Source organism: Budorcas taxicolor, chromosome 5, assembly GCF_023091745.1.
Source record: "Budorcas taxicolor isolate Tak-1 chromosome 5, Takin1.1, whole genome shotgun sequence".
Classification (NCBI taxonomy): Eukaryota; Metazoa; Chordata; class Mammalia; order Artiodactyla; family Bovidae; genus Budorcas; species Budorcas taxicolor.
In genome coordinates, this window is record NC_068914.1 from 23,308,328 (window position 1) to 23,330,657 (window position 22,330).

At 36.9% G+C, this 22,330-nt stretch overlaps 1 protein-coding gene across 1 annotated transcript in view; it reads left to right on the forward strand.

Moving 5' to 3' along the window:
* Positions 1-22,330, forward strand: part of CTNNA3 (catenin alpha 3) — a 1,850,481-nt gene that overhangs the window by 1,768,045 nt on the left and 60,106 nt on the right. The window contains exon 17 of the mRNA XM_052639474.1: positions 12,139-12,273. Coding sequence (XP_052495434.1) covers positions 12,139-12,273 — 135 coding nt within the window. The remainder of the gene's footprint in view (positions 1-12,138; positions 12,274-22,330) is intronic.

Sequence of the window (22,330 nt, forward strand, 5' to 3'; positions counted from 1 at the left end):
GTGTCTGAAACCTAATACTCCTTCAATGTAAAATTTCCAATGCAATGATATACAAATTATTGACTGGGTACTCCCACCTAATCATAACTAGACACAATTAAAATGAATTTTCAGTGTTAAATATATTTAAAACCAATGCTAAGTTAAGAAAGTGACATTAAAAAAAAAACAAAATGAAAAATTGCAAGGCAAATTATACCTGATACACTCACCTATGAACAAAACAGTCTACACGTATAATTTATGTTAATATTTTGACAAAGTATTGTTGGTGACTAGCCTCATTTGAATTGTTTCCTACTGATATTTTGAGAGTTAAAATATGTAATAAAACTACACTAAAAAGAAGCTTCTGAAACATTCATTATGTCATTCTAACATGTCTGTTAAGGATAAAACTCCCAGGTGCATCTTGTGGCAGTATTTGTATTTTGACACTGTTATTTGCCTGAAATTTATTTTGAGAAGAAAAGTTAATGCCTCAATTTGTTCTCCAGGTTAATGAATCTCTACTTTATAAAAATGAATGCATAGCAAGTTCTCAGGATTAAACAGGAATAGACAAATACTGAAATATTTTATCTGTTTGCATCCTTGAAGTAATAGTCTCCTGTTAGCAGGTGTGCTGCTTTACTCTTTTTTAGATCTTTGTAATTTTCTCATTAAAGTGAATGAAGTTGCTCAGTCATGTCCGACTCTTTGTGACCCCAAGGATTGTAGCCCATGGAATTTTCCATGTAAGAGTACTGGAGTGGGTTGCCAATTCCTTCTCCAGGGGATCATCCTGACCCAGGGATCAAACCTGGGTCTTCTGCATTGAAGGCAGAGGCTTTCTCATTAAAACAAATTCTTAAATGCTTTGAAGGTGATTATATATCAAGTTTTACTTCAGGTATGCAAAACTATAGCCCTAACTACCAAAAATAAGGTATTTTCAGGGTCTAGGAGGAGGGAGCTATTGGGTGTAAGAGGAGAATAAGAAAAAGAGGAATGTTTCCTCTTACAAAGGGCTGGCTGAGTTAACCAAAACTTCCCCCCAAATCAAAATTTGTCTGCATTACCTTTCTACCATTCTTTCCACCATTCTTTTATTCTTTTTTTTTCTTTTTCTTTTTTTTAATATAAATTTATTTATTTTAATTGGAGGCTAATTACTTTACAATATTGTGTTGGTTTCTCCATACATCAACATGAATCCCCCATGGGTCCACCATTCTTTCCACATGCATATTCTTTATAAAGGATAAAACACTCTTCTAAGTTTATTTCTATCCAAGTAGCACTTGAGTTCAAGTTTCAGGCTTCAGGGAGAGACATGATGTTTTCGGGTTGTAATCTAATACATAGGGAAGTCAGTCCTGAGAATTTCTCATGGAAGTCAGCAGAATGCTAAAAGTAGGTTATGCCAAAACTTTATACCTATTAATACTAAAGGAAAGGAGCTTTGATGAAGATGGGAAACATCTTTGTTTTTCATTGTTATTAGTATTCAAAATATATATTGCTGATAGCATTTTCTCAATGATTGTATGCTCAAACCTAGTTGAAACTAAAAATGGATTTAAAGCAGCCTTAACCTCAAGACCATTTAAGTCTAAATAAGTTCAGTTCAGTTGAGTTGCTCAGTCGTGTCCGACATTTTGCAACCCCATGAACCACAGCACACCAGGCCGCCCTGTCCATCACCAACTCCCAGAGTCCACCCAAACCCATGTCCATTGAGTCAGTGATACCATCCAGCCATCTCATCCTCTGTCGTCCCTTTCTCCTCCTGCCCTCAATCTTTCCCAGCATCAGGGTCTTTTCAAATGAGTCAGCTCTTCGAATCAGGTGGCCAAAGTATTGGAGTTTCAGCTTCAACATCAGTCCTTCCAATGAATACCCAGGACTTATCTCCTTTAGGATGGACTGATTGGATCTCCCTGCAGTGCAAGGGACTCTCAAGTGTCTTCTCCAACACCACAGTTCGAAAGCATCAATTCTTCAGCTATCACTTTCTTTGTAGTCCAACTCTCACATCCATACATGACTATTGGAAAAGGGTATATGACAAAATCTAAGCAGCATACATAAGTTCTGGTAAAACATTTATGCATGGAAAAATGCCAAACTATAATTTCCCAAATAAAACTCTCACAAGTCAGCACCCCCAATCTAGACCATGTAATGTTCTCCTCCAGCACATCCTAAAAGTGTTCCACTGTTTTTTGTTTTGTTTTGTTTTGTTTGTTTGTTGTTTGTTTTACCATACCCTTCACTTTTGTGTTTTAGAAACCTTAGTTTACTAAAGAGCAGCAATGATAGGTGTAACGAAGAAGAGAAATGTTCCAAGTATAGTGAGATTTCTGGATGTATAATCATCTCAAATTAATGACTGATCAAATTCAATAGATGAGTGAGACAGAGGAAGCACCCTTAATTTGGATAGTTAATAGAATAGGAAAAATGGTAGGCAACATGGAGTATGAGATAGTTGAGGGCTATACGTGTTGAGAGTGAAATGTTGATAAGACCATGAAATGGGCTGGGTAAATGCAATATGTACATGGATTTTCCGAAGACATGGCTGGATGATAGAGATTTAGTCATGTTTATTTTATAAGTGATAGGGGAAGCCAAAGTGGCATATACTATTATCCAAGTAGAGGCTGAGAGTGAAAAGATGCCTAAGAATGGAAACTCAGGACACCAATAGGGGTGGCATTGAAAATTAAAAAAAAATAAAATAAACAACAACAAAAAAATGTTCATGAAGAGAGAAAGATGGAATTACAGGGCTGAGGGATGGATTTTGTTTTGAGGGACTTTCTGTTGACAGATTCAAGGATAGAAGACATTAAAAGTACAGAAAAAGATGGGATCACTGATGATCTGTGACTCTGAGGAAGTGAAATGAGACAGCCTCTGGGCTGGAGTATAGGTGGAGAAATGAACCCTGTGGAAAGAAAGGTCATGGACACAAAGTGCTTTCTGCTATCACTAATTGCTTAAAATAACTATTCTAGAAATTCACAGTGACAACTGATACTTTCCCTTAACAAACTTTGCCAGCTAGCAGAATTTAAACTATTGTCTGTAATTTCAAAAATCATTTTAAATATGTCTTAAATAAAGTTTATACTCTATTATGGGCAAAAAAAAAAAAAAAAAAGAAGAAGAAGAAGCTACACTTATAGAATAAAGGTCTTTAAAAGTATTCATTTTGCTAATTTATCCTTAAAATTCAAACTGAAAGGTAATAAATATTCTTCACTTTTCCTCTTGTTACTAAATGATATATTCTGCATTCGTACAAAACATCTTAACTAGAAGAATGAAAGCCAGTTTAATGTGACAAAACCACTTAAATTGACATATCATCTTCTTGTCTGTAGTGAGTGTCCTGGTGGTTATAAAACTTAATTTAAACAAAAAATCCATGCATTGAAACACAAACCAGATGTCCTAGTTAACATCTCCTATCTTAATAAACTGGGAAATAATAACCAAAGTGTATGATGACATTCTACCACTCAGTTTGCCTGAAAATCTCTAGCAGTATTCCAAGTATTTTTATGAAAAAAAAATTTTTTTTTAAACTAAAGGATAAGAATGTTCTACACATCTAAGTCCCAAACTTTTGCAACTAGTTTTATGCAAATATATAAAATCTGGGGAAAACGTAATTTGATTTTAATAATGGAGGTTGGGCAAATAGTAAAACAACAGGTTCTTAAAGTAGAGATGATGCATTCTCCTGACTCTGCTTCTAGGCTGTTGAAACTGACTCAGTAAGACTTTGCAAATGTCAATAGAAAAGAAGACTTTTAACAAATTTTATAGTATGGAATTTACATTTTTTAAAATACTTTAATTATAAAACTGACTACCCTCTTTAGGTGTAACCAAGTTTCTCATCAATTCTGGGAATGAAGGGTAAATCAGAGTCAAGTAACTTTTAAACTTTTAATTTCAAAAGTTCAAATTTTCTACTCATTTGCATCATTATTTCCTAAACAGAATTATTCTGCTAGCATGGTATGAAAGTCTCTCCAGAGAGACTAGATTTTTCTTAAGCTTGGGTGATTGCAACATTGTTTATCAGTTAAGAATCTAACTATTAATTTGCAAGTTTGGTTTTATCAGAAGTTATATGAGTGAGTGAATGAGAGTCCCTCAGTCGTTTCCAACTCTTTGCGACCGCATGGACTGTAGCCTGGCCAGGGTCCTCTGTCCATGGAATTCTCCAGTCAAGAATACTGGAATGAGTTGTCATTTCCTTCTCCAGGGCAGAAGTTATACAGTGTTTGTCTTAAGGAACAAATTCACAGTAATCCTATTTATAATATACAGGTAAAGTGTCAGTTTTAGAAACCAATTTACAAACCAGAGTGACAATTTACTATTTACTATATAAGATAAAACTAGCAGGAAGACTGATATTGTTTGGAGACCTTACAAGTAGGGAGTGAGGCCAGATCATGTGAGTTTGGATACCAACTTCATCATTTATTAATTGGGCAAATAACTTAGCTTCTCTATGACTCACTTCACTCCTTTGGTAAATGGAGATAATGAAGTTGTGTGAGAGCTAATATAGATAAAGAACCTGGAATAACATGTGACAAATAAAACACTGTATGTGTCAAAGGTTATTATGGAGTCCATCCATAAGAACAAAGAGTAGATAAGAGCCTTTATTACTCAGGATAGCCAAAACAATGTTTTGAATGAATTTCATATAGAAGAGATCATTGTGTAGTGAATGAAACAGAGAAAACTCAGTTCAGTTTTTTACACAAGTCATATACTCTGTCTTGCAAATGACAATATGATAGTAATTAGCTCTAAGTGGAATGGCACTGTGAATAGTATGGTACGCATGTACAGGCCATCGCATAGCACCTGTGCCATTCACACAGATGAAGCACCTAATAAAGACCCACTTCCTGTCATGGTGAAAAAATAAATAAATAAATTGTCTTGCCTTTCATTGTTATAGGTAATTCTAGATAGTTAATCTTTGAATTTAATAAAAATCTAAGTAATCTTTACTTCAAAATAGACATAATGTTACCATAAAACTTCTTTTTTCTTGGAACCATGTAAACCACAGTAATCTGTGATTTGAAGAAAAAAAAAATCACTCCAAATTCTCTTAAGTTCTGTGACTGAAAATAGATTTGAAAGCAAGTGGATATGGATTCAAATACTGGCTCTATCATAAAACTCCTCCATTCTGGGAAAATTATGCTTTCTAAAGTTATTATGATTTTCTCATTTCTCATTTGGAAATTGCGGAAAGTGAAAGGAAAGTGTTAGTCGCTCAGTCGTGTCCGACTCTTTTCAACCCCATAGACTGTAGTCCAGCAGGCTCCTCTGTCCATGGAATTCTCTAGGCATGAATACTGGAGTGGGTAGCTGTTCCCTTCTCCAGGGGATCTTCCCCACCCAGGGATTGAACTCAGATCTGCTGTATTTAGGCAGATCCATGACCATCTGAGCCACCAGGGAGGAAATCCCTTTCTTTTCTTCCTCCCCTATTACCTTTTCTCTCCCTCTCTCTGCCCTTCTCCTTTACATTTGTCTCCTCTTTCTTTTTAGTTAGTTTCAATTTAATCCTCCTGATGAGAATTGTGGGATTATCCTTTCAGTTCAGTTCAGTCATTCGATCATGTCCGACTCTTTGCAACCCCATGGAATGCAGCACACCAGGCCTCCCTGTCCATCACCAACTCCCAGGGTTTACTCAAACTCATGTCCATTGAGTCGGTGAAATGAAGTGAAGTGAAGTGAAGTGAAGTCGCTTAGTCTATCCAACTCTTTGCTACCCCATGGGTGGTAGCCTACCAGGTTCCTCGGTGCATGGGATTTTCTAGGAAAGAGTACAGGAGTGGGTTGCCATTTCCTTCTCCAGGGGATTTCCTGACCCAAGGATTGAATCTGGGTCTCCTTCATTGTAGGCAGAAGCTTTACCGTCTGTGCTATAGGTACTGTGATTATTGAGTCAGTGATGCCATTCAAATATCTCATCCTCAGTCATCCTCTTCTCCTCCCACCTTCAATCTTTCCCAGCAACAGGATCTTTTCAAATGAGTCAGTACTTCGCATTAGGTGACCAGAGTTTTGAAGGTTCAGTTTCATCCTTCCAATGAATATTCAGGACTGATTTCCTTTAGTATTAACTGGTTTGATCTCCTTGCATTCCAAGGGACTCTCAAGAGTCTTCTCCAATACCACAGTTCAAGAGCATCAATACTTTGGTGCTCAGTTTTCTTTATAGTCCAACTCTCAAATCCATACATGATACTGGAAAAACCATAACTTTGACTAGATGGACTTTGGTTAGCAAAGTAATGTCTCTGCTTTTTAATAAACTGTCTAGGTTAGTCATTGCTTTTCTTCCAAGGAGCAAGAGTCTTTTAATTTCGTGGCTGCAGTCACCATCTCCAGTGATTTTGGAACACCCCCCAAAAAAGTCTGTCACTGTTTCCACTGTTTCCCCATCTATCTGCCATGAAGTAATGGGACCAAATGCCATGATCTTAGTTTTCTAAATGTTGAGTTTTAAGCCAACTTTTTCACTCTGCTCTTTTACTTTCATCAAGGGGCTCTTAAATTCTTCTTCACTTTCTGCCATAAGGGTGGTATCATCTGCATATGTGAGGTTATTGATATTTCTCCCAGAAGTCTTCGTTCCAGCTTGTGCTTCCTCCAGCCCAGCATTTCTCAAGAAGTACTGTGCATACAAGTTAAATAAACAGGGTGACAATATACAGCCTTGACTAACTCCTTTCACCATTTAGAACCAGTCTGTTGCTCCATGTCCAGTTCTAACTGTTGCTTCTAGACCTGCATGCAGATTTCTCAAGAGGCAGGTCAGGTGGTCTGGTATTCCCATCTCTTTCAGAATTTTCCACAGTTTTTTGTGATCCAAACAGTCAGAGGCTTTGACATAGTCAATAAAGCAGGCGTAGATGTTTTTCCAAAACTCTCTCACTTTTTTGATGATCCAATGGATGTTGGCAATTTGATCTCTGGTTCCTCTGCCTTTTCTAAAACCAGCTTGAACATCTGGAATTTCACGGTTCATGTACTGTTGAAGCCTGGCTTGGAGAATTTTGAGCATTTCTTTGCTAGCGTGTGAGATGAGTGCAATTGTGCAGTAGTTTGAGCATTCTTTGACATTTCTTTTCTTTGGGATTGGAATGAAAACTGACCTTTTCCAGTCCTGTGGCCACTGCTGAGTTTTCCAAATTTGCTGGCATATTGGGTGTAGCACTTTCACAGCATCATCTTTTAGGATTTGAAACAGCTCAGCCTGAATTCCATCACCTCCACTAGCTTTGTTCGTAGTGATGCTTGCTAAGGCCCACTTGACTTCACATTCCAGGATGTCTGGCTCTAGGTGAGTGATAACAGCATCGTGATTATCTGTGTTGTGAAGATCATTTTGGTTTTTTTTGTTTTGTTTTTTGTTTTGTAGGACGTGGTACATTTCATTTTATTTATTTTTTTATTTTATTTTATTTTTTTTACATATGTTCCCAAACATGAACCCCCCTCCCACCTCCCTCCCCATAACATCTCTCTGAGTCATCCCCGTGCACCAGCCCCAAGCATGCTGTATCCTGCGTCGGACATAGACTGGCGATTCGATTCTTACATGATAGTATACATGTTTCAATGCCATTCTCCCAAATCATCCCACCCTCTCCCTCTCCCTCTGAGTCCAAAAGTCAGTTATACACATCTGTGTCTTTTTTGCTGTCTTGCATACAGGGTCGTCATTGCCATCTTTCTGAAGATCATTTTTGTATAGTTCTTCTGTGTATTCTTGCCACCTCTTAGCATCTTCTGCTTCTGTTAGGTCCATACCATTTCTGTCCTTTATTGTGCCCATCTTTGCATGAAATGTTCCCTTGGTATCTCTAATGTCCTTGAAGAGACCTCTAGTCTTTCCCATTCTATTGTTTTCCTCTATTTCTTTGTATTGATCACTGAGAAAGGCTTTCATATCTCTCCTTGCTATTCTTTGGAACTTTTCATTCAAATGGGTATATCTTTCCTTTTCTCCTTTGCCTTCTGCTTCTCTTCTTTTTTCGCTATTTTTAAGGCCTATTCAGACAAGCATTTTGCTTTTTTGCATTTTTTGCATTACTTGGCCAACAAAGGTCCATCTAGTCAAGGCTATGGTTTTTCCAGTAATCATATATGGATGTGAGAGTTGGACTATAAAGAATGTTGAGTGCCGAAGAATTGATGCTTTTGAACTGTGGTTTGGAGAAGACTCTTGAGTCCCTTGGACCACAAGGAGATCCAACCAGTCCATCCTAAAGGAAATCAGTCCTGAATATTCATTGGAAAGACTAATGTTGAAGCTGATACTCTAATACTTTGGCCACCTGATGAAAAGTACTGACTCATTTGAAAAGACCCTGATGCTGGGAAAGATTGAAGGTGGGAGGAGGAGACAACAGAGGATGAGATGGATGGATGGCATCACCGACTCAATGGACATGAGTTTGAGTAAATTCTATTAGTTGGTGATGGACAGGGAGGCCTGGCTTGCTGCTGTCCATGGAATCGCAGAGATTTGAACACAACTGAACTGAACTGAACTCTCCACTTTTGGCTCCGAAGAACATAGTCAGTCTGACTTCAGTATTGACCATCTGGTGATGTCGATGTGTAGAATTTTCTCTTGTGTTATTAGAAGAGGGTGCTTGCTATGATCAGTGCCTTCTTTGCAAAACTCTGTTAGCCTTTGCCCTGCTTCATTCTGTACTCCAAGGACAAATTTGCCCGTTACTCCAGGTATTTTTTGATTTCCTACTTTGAATTCCAGTGCCCTATAATGAAAAGGACATCTTTTTTGGGTGTTAGTTCTAGAAGGTCTTGTAGGTCTTCATAGAACTATTCAACCTCAGCTTCTTCAACATTATTGTTGGGGCATAGACTTGGATTACTTTGATACTAAATGGTTTACCTTAGAAACAGAGATCATTCTCTCGTTTTTGAGATTGCATCCAAGTACTGCATTTCAAACTCATGTTGACTATGATGGCTACTCCATTTCTTCTAAGGGATTCTTGCCTATAGTCATAGATATAATGGTCATCTGAGTTAAATTCACCCATTCCAGTCCTTTTTAGTTTGCTGATTCCTAGAATGTCCACGTTCACTCTTGCCATCTCCTATTTGACCACTTCCAGTTTGCCTTGATTCATGGACCTAACATTCCAGATTCCTATGCTGTATTTTTCTTTATAGCATTGGACTTTACTTCCATCACTGGTCACATCCACAGCTGGGTATTGTTTTTGCTTTGACTCCATCTCTTAATTCTTTCTGTAGTTATTTCTCCACTCTTTTCCAGTAGCATATTTGGCACCTGGGAAATTCATCTTTCAGTGTCCTATCTTTTTGCCTTTTCATACTGTTCATGGGATTCTCAAGGCAATAATACTGAAATGGTTTGCCATTCCCTTCTCTGGTGGAACATATTTTGTCAGAATTCTCCACCATGACCTGTCTGTCTTGGGTGGCCCTACATGGCATGGCTCATAGTTTCACTGAGTTAGACAAGGTGTGGTCCATGTGATCAGATTGGTTGGTTTTCTGTGATTATTGTTTTCAGTCTATCTGCCCTCTGATGGAGAAGGATAGGAGGCTTACTGAAGCTTCCTGATGGGAGAGTCTGACTAAGGGTGAAAGTGGGTCTTATACTGATGGGCAGGGCCATGCTCAGTAAATCTTTAATCCAATTTTCTGTTGAAGGGCGGGGCTGTGTTCCCTCTCTGTTATTTGACCTGAGGCCAAACTACATGGGGGTACTGAAGAGAATGGTGACCCCCTTCAAAAGGTCCCATGCATGGCACTGCTACGCTCATCGTGTATGTGGTCCTGCATCCGGCCACTGCTGACCCCACCTCTGCCGGAGATTCCTGAACACTCACGGGCAAGTCTGGGTCAGCCTCTTGTGGGGTCACTGCTCCTTTCTCCTGGGTCCTGGTGAGCACAAGGTTCTGTTTGTTTACTTCCTCCTTTTTTGAGTGTGAAGTTGCTTCAGTCTTGCTCCTAACTCTTTGCCACTCTATGCATTATAGTCTGCCAGGCTCCTCTGTCAATGGGATTCTCCAGGAAAGGATACTGGAGTGGATAGCCATTTCCTTCTCCAGAGGATCTTCCTGATACAGGGATTGAACCCCTGTCTCTTGTGGCTCCTGCATTGCAGGCAGATTCTTTACTGCCGAGCCACCAGGGAAGCCCTTAGAAGTTGAGAAACACCCTTAATTCAAGTTTTCCCTGTCATCTTATCTGATTGTCTCTCTGACTGGGTACCATGTACACATAAATTCACTCATCTGTCCATTCCTATCTAAATATTGATAGTATTTCTACAGTAGAATTTATAACTTTGCTATCTTTGTTGAATAACTTCACTTAAAGGTCACGTTCTCATCTTGTCAACATATTTTGGAGCTATGTAGACTAGTCTATTTAGCAAATATAAAAGAGAATAAAATTCTCAGAAATGTTTCAGCAACACTCTAGCTTATGAATTATTATGCAAAAGCAGAAATGCTGTCTTGTCTTTCGTTTTGCTTTTCAGTTTTTATTTTTGGTTAGTAGATTAAAAATGATTTCAGTAATAACATTTTATTATTCTAGAAGTAATATGTTCTAAGGGCTTCCCTGGTGGCTCAGTCAGTAAAGAATCTGCGTGCAGTTCAGGAGACCTGAGTTTGATCCCTAGGTTGGAAAAATCCCCTGGAGAAAGGAATGGCAACCCACTCCAGTATTCCTTTCTGGAAAATTCCATGGACAGAGGAGGCTACAGTCTATGGGGTCACAAAGAGTTTCACATGACTGAATGACTAGCATCAATATATTTTAAGACTATAAATATTAAGATATGTAAAATATGAAAAAAGTGAAAAATACTGATACCACTTTTATTTACCATTTTCACGTTCACATATTTATTTTCCACTGTGTTTTAAACACAAACATAAAAACACTTTTTAAACAGTTTGATTGATATGGCATGTGAAATTTTAAATATTGAGCTTTTTCTCTTTCCAAAAACATTTTCCTTTGAAAATATTATTTTTGAGACTATATAATGTCACATTATATAGCTATGTATCCTAATTTAATCTTTTCACTATTATAGGGCATTTATTTCCAAATTTTGCTACTGTAGGTAATGCTATAGTGAATATCTTTGCATATAAATTACTATTTATATTTCCATATCCTTATGAATATGTATTATATTTAAAGTAAATTAAGTTATTGGAGATTTTTAAAAATCTAATTGTATAAGAGAAAGAACACAAAGATTAAACACTGAGCACAGATATTTATTGTGTTGTGATTAAGCTCTACTCCAGGAAACTCCTTACAGAAGATAACAACGTAGGAGACTGTTTTTGGTAAAGTCATACATCTCTAAAACATGTATGCTGCCTGATTCTTGTTTCCAAGTAGATCCATAGCTGTTAGCTACTATAGAAATTATTTCTTTGGTCTAAAATCATTAGAACATTAACTTCTGAAAGTAATAGGACATATGTCCTGTTACAGATGTTTTTTAATGCCCATATAAATATTAATTACACAGGACAGACAATGCAGAGCTATGAGTCCCAAGGAGTATTCTGATAGCAACTTTAGAAGAAAGGAATCATTGCATTTTAAATACTTCTTTAGATTTACCTAAAAATGAACTTTAAAAGCTTCTAATGTTACAATAAATTAAAGGCAATTATTTTTATGTACCTTTTCATGTCTGGAAATTTATGTACTATTTCTTCTATCCATGCTGAAGTAGAGGATGGCATGGCAACCCACTCCAGCATTTTTGCATGGAGAATTCCATGGACAGAGGAGCCTGGCAGGCTATAGTCCATGGGGTCACAAAGAGTCAGACATGAGTGAAGTGACTTAGAATGCTGAAGTAATTAAGGTTGAAACATGAATATACTCTGCTAATGGGGAAAGCATATCAACATCTACATGGGTTTGGTCTAAGTAATGGGACTCAGTGAAAATAAAGTTGGTGCCTTAAAGGTACTTGAAGTCTCAGTGTTTACTCACTTTGATCTAATTCTTTGTTTTGATATTTTCACTTAATTTCTCATATGTATTTAGTGCCCAGATCCATCGTGCAAACAGGACTTGTTGGCCTACCTGGAACAGATTAAGTTCTACTCTCACCAGCTGAAGATCTGCAGTCAAGTTAAAGCTGAGATTCAGAACCTGGGGGGAGAGCTTATCATGTCAGCAGTGAGTACTGTGCCACACTTACACATCACATGTGGAAGACGCTTGAAACAGCAGCTACAACCCACCTTGCCCCACCAATTCTTATAGGGTCATGTAGGTTAGAAGAAATTCAACTGGAGTATATAAAATTTCATGAAACTGGAATAGCAAGAAATCATGTCAGATTTCTTAAAGAAATGTTAAGTCAGTGCAGCTTCTCTTTATTTACTTCAAAGATTTTAGAATGAATCAGGTTCTGGAAGCCACTTGTGTAAGGATTGAACATTAATTTAGAGCATGGTATCCAGATATCAGAAAGTGTACAGATTCAACTCTGAATTGAATCCTTTAATTTTTATAAAAAAATAAGTTCCTGTGGAATTGCAGATCCATGAAATAATTGCTTTCTCACTGTTAAGTAATATTCATTTTCCCATCAGTCATTTTTATATCATAGAAATTCAGGTCTTGAAACTGTTATCTCCATATGTAATTGTGACACTGGACTATGGTAGAACATAAATAGAGAAACTTTCATAGATTATTTGGTGAACCTGAGTTTCAAACTGCTCTAAAGACCATGGTTGAAATAATGTCTACCTTTTCTACTCATCTTTTAATAATGGTAGATCATTTTTTTGAGTGAGCATGGTAATAAAATAACATTTGAATCTATATTTGATTCAGTTATCAGTGACTTTGAGGACATGGACCAAGATTATAAATTTAAGTTAAAGCAAAATATCATAAACCTTCTAGGAACTTAAATTCATAAGGACAGATTTTTAAAAATTATAACAGCATAAATATAAATATGTACATCTACGAGCTCTCTAGCCTGACTTTGGACTTTCCCCCAGTGAGCTAACATTTTGTTTTTAAATGTTTTTAAATGTTTATTTGGCTGTACCGGGTCTTAGTTGCAGCAGGTGGGATCTTTATGTGTGGCATGCGAACTCAGCTGCGGCATGTGGGATCTAGTTCCTTGACCAGGAATCAAACCCAGACCCCCTGTATTGGGAGTTTGGAGTCTTAGCCACTGGACCACCTGGTAAGTTCCTAAACTAACATTAAAAAGAAAAAAGAGAACATAACTGCAAAAACAAAAGCAAAGGTAATTCTCTGGTGGTCCAGCGGTGAGGACTTTGTGCTTTCAGTGCCCCAGGCCCAGGTTCAATACCTAATCAAGGAACTAAAACTGTGCAAGTACAATGCCCCACTTGAAAAAAGTTCATTAGGTTTATATTAGTGAATACCAAAACTGCAGTTTACCTTCAAATGTCTATGCAGCCTCTGTTCATATGGACATGCTTAAATCTGTGATAAACTGAAGACCAAAAATCAAAAGTGAATAATTTGGAAATTAAGTCTAAGTAATTATTAGAGATAAAAAATTAATTTCCTTGATATGCAAATTTTGCAAGAACAGTAACACCAACCAAGATAGCCTGTGTTATATTGGTACTTTGTTACTTTTCAAAGGAAAAGGCATTTTAAGTAGTCACTGCATGCTCAGTTTCTTCAGTCGTATCTGACTCTTTGCGACCCCATGGACTATAGTCCCCCAGGCTCCTCTGTCCATGGGATTCTCCAGTCAAGAATACTTAAGTGGGTTGCCATTTCTCACTGTCTGTCAACACAGAAATGTGTGCTTATGGATACATGCATGACTATATATATGTATGTATACAAACAGTGTGTGTATACATATATACACATAAAAATGTATCTTCATTTTGGATTATTAGGCACTCAGTCTTCATTTTCTCACTTAACATTATAGTACTTTAAATGTATAAAAAATATATTTTAGACCCAAGCCTGTCTTCTGTTTACTTTTCTCAATTTCATACACTCACCATCATTCACAAAGTCTAAATACATATGAAATTTATTTTCCAATTATATATGTATTTCTTCATGTTGTCTAAAGCTAAGATTTCAAAAATGCTGACAGAAGTTAAGTTTATACATTATGTTAAAATGTATTACCATTAATTGTTCCTCCAAATATAATTTCCTCCAGATGTACAAATTGAGTTGGTATCCTTCCTGTTTGGTATGGTGATTCAAATTCATGAACTTTGTATATTTTACAGATAGATTAAGCATGAGTCATTTAGAATCATGATTTACAATTTAAAAGCTGAGTCATTATATAAAATGAGGAATAGCACTGCAAATGCAGTTCTATTTTGTCTTCATTGCACCCAATATTTTCCATTAGAAAAAGTAAACCTGAAGAAAGGGAGCATGTCATGCACCTTTTTACATGTTTTACTGCCATCTGCTTGCAGGTAGGTTCTGGAAAGCTTTTAAAATTCCTTTAATTTGTGTATGCCAAAGCCCAGTTACTTTATTTTCTCAGTGACCCTGAGTTCCCATCTTGTCTTCTTTCTTCTTTAAATTGAGCAGTCCTAATCTAAGTCATTGTTTTCCTTTGATGTCTTTTGAAAAGTAATAAGCATGACTCTAAAGCAGGGAAACCCATTAAAAATTACAGAAATTTGGTATTCAAAACTATACCCTTCAAAGTTTGCATTCCAAAATCAGGTTTATGAAACATTACTTTTAACAAATATATTTGGTTAAAAAGTGTATTACTGGAGTATATAGAATACATTTCTAGAGTAAATACACAGTGTATTCTGGATCTGGAGTATTACAGTTTAGGATAAAAAAAGTAAGTTCATAACATAAAGCATTTTAAATCATTCTCATAATAGTCTATTTAATTAAACTTGTTTTCTAATGATTCTTATGTGTATTTCAAGCATTTATCCTGAAGTTGCACATTTCATTTATAAGGACACCAAAGTGTAGTTTGTCCAAAACCCCAACAATGAATTGAGCATCTTCTCGGTACCCAGCATCTGAGAACATCATGAGATGCAAAGATGAATATATATCATACCTCCTTCAAGATGATCAAACGTGCAAAATTAAAGTACATAGTGAAAGTGAAAGTGGCTGAGTCGTGTCCGACTCTTTGTGACCCCATGGACTACAGTCCATGTAATTCTCTAGGCCAGAATACTGGAGTAGGTAGCCTTTCCCTTCCCCAGGGACCCTTACCAACCCAGGGATGGAACCCAGGTCTCCCACATTATAATCCCACATTGTAAGCAGACTCTTTACCAGCTGAGCCACAAGGGAAGCCCAAGAATACTGGAGTTGGAGTTCAGTTCAGTTCTGTTCAGTCACTCAGTCGTGTCTGACTCTTTGCGACCCCGTGAATCCCAGCACGCCAGGCCTCCCTGTCCATCACCATCTCCTGGAGTTCACTCAGACTCACGTCCATCGAGTCCGTGATGCCATCCAGCCATCTCATCCTGGGTCATCCCCTTCTCCTCCTGCCCCCAATCTCTCCCAGCATCAGAGTCTTTTCCAATGAGTCAATACTTCGCATGAGGTGTCCAAAGTACTGGAGCTTCAGCTTTAGCATCATTCCTTCCAAAGAAATCCCAGGGTTGATCTCCTTCAGAATGGACTGGTTGGATCTCCTTGCAGTCCAAGGGACCCTCAAGAGTCTTCTCCAACACCACAGTTCAAAAGCATCAATTCTTCGGTGCTCAGCCTTCTTCACAGTCCAACTCTCACATCCATACCATACATGACCACAGCCTATCACTTTTTATAGCAGATCTTCCAACCCAGGAATCGAACCGGGGTCTCCTGCATTGCAGGCAGATTCTTTACCAACTGAACTATCAGGGAATATAAGACACACCTAAATATACAAAGATGTGACACACCATAAGATGGTTAAATACACAAAAGCACATGGTAAGAGGTGAAAGTGAAAGTGGTAAGAGGTGAAGGAATAATTAATTCCACTGATGTGGTGAGTGAACAAGAGACAGCTCCAAAAAGTGGTTCAACTCTAATTTGATCCTTCATTAATAGGTAAAAAGCAAAAGAAACAGGCAAAAAATAAACCACTGTATATTTATGAGGAAAGGAGAGGACAAGGATTTGAGGTAGATAGAACAGCTGAATTATAAAGATAGAAATAGGGAAAGAAGAGGTTTTATGTGGAAATAGCAAACAATCTAAACTGATTAGAAACAATTGTACTTGGTACAGTTGGCATATGTTATGAGGGATGGGAAATAGAAGAGGAGCTTTAAAAGAAACTGAGGCTGTTTCAGGATTACTAATAGCATTTTAACTTTATTGTATAGGCAACTGAGAATAATTGAAAAAGCTGAAGTTTGAGATGGATATAAAAAAATACATGTATTATTTGAAGCTACCTTTTTAAAAAATAACTGCTAACCTTTTATTTTCTATTAAAGCATAGCTGATTTACAATATTATATTCATTTCAGGTGTATAACATATTGGTTCAATGTTCTTATAGATTATACTCTATTTAAAGTTTTTATAGAGTAATGGTTATATTTCCATGTGCTGCAAAATAATTCTTGCATTTTTTCAGCTGAGGCATAGTTGATTTATAATTTTGTACCTCATTGGAAAAGACTCTGGGAGGGATTGGGGGCAGGAGGAGAAGGGGATGACCCAGGATGAGATGGCTGGATGGCATCACTGACTCGATGGACATGAGTCTGGGTGAACTCTGGGAGTTGGTGATGGACAGGGAGGCCTGGGGTGCTGTGATTCATGGGGTTGCAAAGAGTCAGACACAACTGAGCAACTGAACTGACTGACTGACTCTGTACAACTAAATGACTCAATGAAATAGTGCTTCAATGAACATTGGGGTGCATGTGTTTTGAGTTTCAGTTTTGTCCAAGTATATGGCCAGTAACAGGATTACTGGATCATAACGTACTTCTGTTTTTAGTTTTCTGAAGAACCGCCAGACTGTTTTCCATAGTGACTATACCAGTTTATATTCCCAACAATGTAGAAGGGTTTCCTTTTCTCCATATCCTCTCCAGCATTGGTATTTGTAGACTTCTTAATAAAGTGTCATTAAGTGTCATTCTAATCAGTGTCAGGTGGTACCTTGTAGTTTTGACTTGCATTTCTCTAATAATTAGTGACATTGAGCATTTTTTCCTGTGCCTACTGTCCATCTTTGTGTCTTCTTTGGAGAAATGTGTTTTAGGTCTTCTGCCCATTTTTTGATTAGGTTGTTTGTTTTTATGTTGTATGAACTGTTTGTATATTTTGGAAATTAAACAATTTTGGTTTCATCATTAGCAAATATTTTCTCCCATTCCATAGGTTGTCTTTTTTATCTTTCCTTTGCTGTACAGAATCTTGTACATTTGATTAGGTCCCATTTGCTTATTTTTGTTTTTATTTCTATTACCCTGGGAAGCTTCTTGAATTGTATTAATTTTATACACAGTCGTTTGTACCTCTTAACGCCTTACCCCCATCTTGCTCCTACCGCCTTCACTCTCCCCAGTGGTAACCTCTAGTTTGGTCTTTACAAGTCTATTTCTTTATGCTATATTTATTTATTTATTTATTTATTTTAGATTCCTACACATAAGTAATAGCATACAGTATTTGCCTTCTCTATCTGACTTATTTCACTAAGCATAATGCCTTTCTTGGTCCATTCATGTTTTTGCAAATGACAGAATTTCATTATTTTGTACTGATGAGTAACATTCCTGTGTGTGTGTGTGCTTGTGTGTGTGTGTGTATGCCACATCTTTATTCTGATAAGGTGGTGATAGATGGAAGGATGAGGAACTGGAAGATAGAAGATTATTCAGATTTTTAAAAAATACTTCAATATCATTAACAGTGAGAACTTGAATTAAGGCAATATTAGTGAGAGTAGAGAAATTTTTTCCTTGCAAGAAAAAATTCTGAGGCAGAAATGATTAGAATCAGTTATCTATTGAGTATCAAGGATAAAGTAGGAAGAATTAAGACTTACCCCCAATCTTTTAAGATTTGGTAGTTTTCTTAGTTAAAAGTGTCATCATTAGACAAAAACTATATATAGAAAAAAGAGCAGACCAGGAAGGGTAAGACAGCTCATTCAGTCTTTAGTCATAAGTGACTTAGTCATAAGTGAGTAAGAGATATCAGAAGACAGAAGTCTAGGAGAAGTTGGGCATATGGCTCTGGAACTGAGGAGAGAGGTATGAAGGATAAATCAGTCAGTGGAAGTATGCTGAGTAAGACCAAACATAGCTGAGACAAAGATCCAGAAAGAATGTTTTTCCTCAACGTGTGATTCTGGTATGCCCGTATCAGATACAGAGATTTGGCTGTGAGAGTTTAAAGGATTTGGGATTTTACTATCTCCATTAAAAACACAAACAAACAAAAAATCAGAATGGGCAGTCCCAAATGTTAATTTCAGAGTCATCAGGGAATTGAGCACTTATGTCTTTCTACTTTATTATACTTGGATTCTGGCTTTCATTTTTATCAAGATCAAAATATGCCTTCTCTAACTCTGGCATTTATATTCCAGACAATAAAAATTAAGAGAAACAGAAGCAAACATTCTTTACATCTTTTTTTTTTTTTAAGTCTCTTCCAAATGCCTTCACTTATATATTATTGGCAAAACTTTAGTTATATGGCTATGTGGAACTGCAAAGGACACTGCAAATTGTAAAATTTGTTTGTTTCTGTGTGTTTTAATCTAGGCACATTGCTTCCTCCAACTAAATCAGAGTTTCGTTTCCATGCCAAGAGAACAGATACTGAGTAACAACTACCAATTATATACCATACCCTGTGTGATGACCAAAAACACAGCAATATTCATATGTTTTCTAATTACCTGTTTTTAATATAATCTTTCCTTTAAAGTCCATGAATGTTTTTCAATGCTTGATGATACAGTAGTCAATGTCTACGAACATAGAAAATTCAAGTTAACTGAACCTTAAAGTGCATACTGGCTTTCACATTTATAAGATATCTTTTCTTTTCTAAAACAGATGCAATAAGATGAAAGCAAAACTTAGGCCATAGTGGACTAAATACTGAGTATGCAGTGAGAGAGAAAAGATGGTAACTTATACTAGGTTTTCCAGCAGTGTTTGAGCTAGTAATCAGATATACTACCTGATGTATGCTAGACATTTTTCTGCCAGAGCTGAGCTTCAGGACATTATGTGGATTATGGAAACTGATAGCTTCATTTTATCCTTCAGTCACATGAAAATGAAGCTGGTGTGGCTTTCCAATGGCTATCCTCTCTCACATAAAAAGAGGGAGTATATAAAAGCTTAACTGAAAAAAAAAAATGATAGCAAAACACAATGAAACCATGTAATTAAATATATGGTTGCAGATCATTTTCTATAGCTTCTTTGACTTATTAATGTACTAATTAGGAATACATTATAAATATAACTCTAAGAAGATTAAAATGTACTTAAGTTACCTAAGGGCATTCCCATAAATTCTCCATCAGTTGTTTCTCTAGTGTCCTCAAGCATGGTGCCAAGTGGGGAAGCTGTTTTACTTTGTGAAAGGAGTCTTGCTATGAAGAAATAAATACCTTCATATCCTAGCACAAATATACATGTATATATATGTATGGGAAATTCAAAGGAAAAAGTCTAATAATTAAAATGATTTTAAATTCTTAAAATTGCCCTTTTTCTAAGTGTTATGCTTCTAGGCTAGCAATTTGTTATATTACCTAGAACTGATTAATTACATAATTACCATGTTTTGTGCATTTCCCTTAATGTGTTTAATTGTGCTCTCTACCCAGAGGCAGGTGTGCCAAAGACACAGTTTTAAAAATTGGATAAATAATAAAACTAATCAGTCAGGGGGGAAAGGTCAGCAAGATGGAAAAATTTGCCAAACAAGAGCAATTTAACGTTAGCTGAAATCAAGGGACAGTGTGCATTCAACTAGGAATGGTAAGGAAGACCAACAATACATTTTTTGACCGAAAGAGCACTAGGGCCTACAGAACCCTGGCAATGAAGTACATTCAGAATCACTTAGTGGGTTAATGTGCTTACCATGTTAAGACATCAAGGGAGTTAGTTAAGAAGCTTTCTGAACCCACTGCAGTCTTTGGTAGTCATCAAGAACATTGGAAAAATGAAGAGATTTGGAAAACCAACTTAAGGATTTAGAGATTTTAAAAAAGGACTAGGAGATGTATGAAGTGGAATGAGGAGAGATGAGACAAATGAAGAAGCAGAGAGGTATAAGGAGAAAGGCAAGGAGAAAATGTAATGAGAAGGAAGAAGACATTGCCAATAGATTTGGTAGTTTAGTCACGAAGTCTAAGACCTAAGGGGAAGCCTTCTAAGGTCTATTACTTCCATTTGCCTATCTAGCATTAAAAACAAACTGCAAACTCCCCAAATTCCTGAGAGTTAAATCTATTGGTGGGCTTCCCTCGTAGCTCAGTCAGTAAAGAATCTGTCTGCAATGCAGATCTGGATTCAATTCCTGGGTCAGGAAGATCCCCTGGAGAAATAAATGGCAACCCACTCCAGTATTCTTACCTGGAGAATTCCATGGACAGAGGGGCCTGGCAGGCTATAGTCCGTGGGGTCGCAAGAGTCGAACACATCTTAGTGACTAAACCACAACCATCAGTAACTCAAAGGCTTTTTTTTTTTTTAATTTTCAGTCATACATATACAAATATATGTATCTATTTTTTTAAATTCTTTTCCCATTTAGGTTATTACAGAATATTAAGCCATATTCCCTGCATTATACAGTAGGTCCTTATTGGTTATCTGTCTTAAATATACCAGTTTTACATGTCAAGGTCTTCCCCAGTAAGGAATTTGCCTACAATACACAAGAAGCATGGGTTCCATCCCTGGGTTGGGATGATCCCCTGGAGGAGGGCATGACAACCCACTCCAATATTCTTGCCTGGAGAATCCCATGGCTAGAGGAGCCTGGTGGGCTCCAGTCCATGGGGTCACAAAGAGTCCAACGTAATTGAGGCAACTTAGCACAGCACAGGATAACCTGTCAATCCCAGACTCCCAAAAGAATATATTTTAAAAACTAAAAAGGATATGGGGTTGTTGGTTTCTCTTTCTTTTTCTTTTCCCCTTGCATTGTAGTAACGTGGATTATGAAATTCTCTTGGTGTTTAGCTGAGCTGATATCAGAAAGGTTATATTTTCTTGGTTGTATATTTCTTGGTTTGTATATTCCAAATGCATCCAGATATATGTAATAGCACTTGAAGGAATCTTAGAAATAATCTATTCATGTTATAAGTACCCAATTCAAATCAATTTTACAAACTATAAAATAGGTCAAGAACTGTCAATGACTTGTCTCAATGCATGATGGTATCTAACAACAGAGTCAGGACTAGAATCTAACTTATGTTTTTTACTCCATCACTACTGAAAGTAAGCTCTTCAGCATCCCAGTGGGGTCAGTGCCAGAATGACAGGAGGTGGTCTTTGAATACTCAGCTGGGATAGTTGCTGTGGATGTCAAGAGATAAAGAATAGTTTTAATTGAAAGATGTAGAAAACATTGACTAGAACAGAGTATTCTTTATAAAAATAATAATTTAATGATCCCATATTCTTTAGAAAGCCTTATCAGAACACACTTTTCACCTTCACCTTTAACATGAGAAGCTAACAGGAGGCAACGGGAAGAGAAATAGAGTGGGGAAAGAAAGAAAAATATAAATGTGATGTGAGAGTCTTTATTGTTAAATTTACTTCTCAAAATTATTTCCATGTTCTTACTGTATGTCAGATAGTTAGATATTGTTAAAAGGAAAATATTTAAACAATATAAAACTTAATGGAAAAGACTATTTCTGATTTAGGGGAAAAAAAAATTAGCTTGTTAATTGTTAACACTCCTTAGAGAAGAAGAGAAGGAATTCATGATTTCTCTTTTGTGCTAAACAACCTGAAACACAGAACTTCAAGGAGGTGGGAAGAGAGGACTTGAAACTGTGCATGATGGATGTGACAGTTCTAGGATGGTGCCAAATTCCCCATTAGACAAAGTGCAGCTGAAGGAAAAGAACAGAACTGGATGCAAACATCCTGATGTTCAGTTCATCCTGAGTTCATCTGCAAGCCAGGGAGAAAAAAGTGCAGGGGAAAAAAAAGGTGGGGAGAATGGGGAGAAAAATTCAAGGAGCAAAAGATTCTAGGACAAC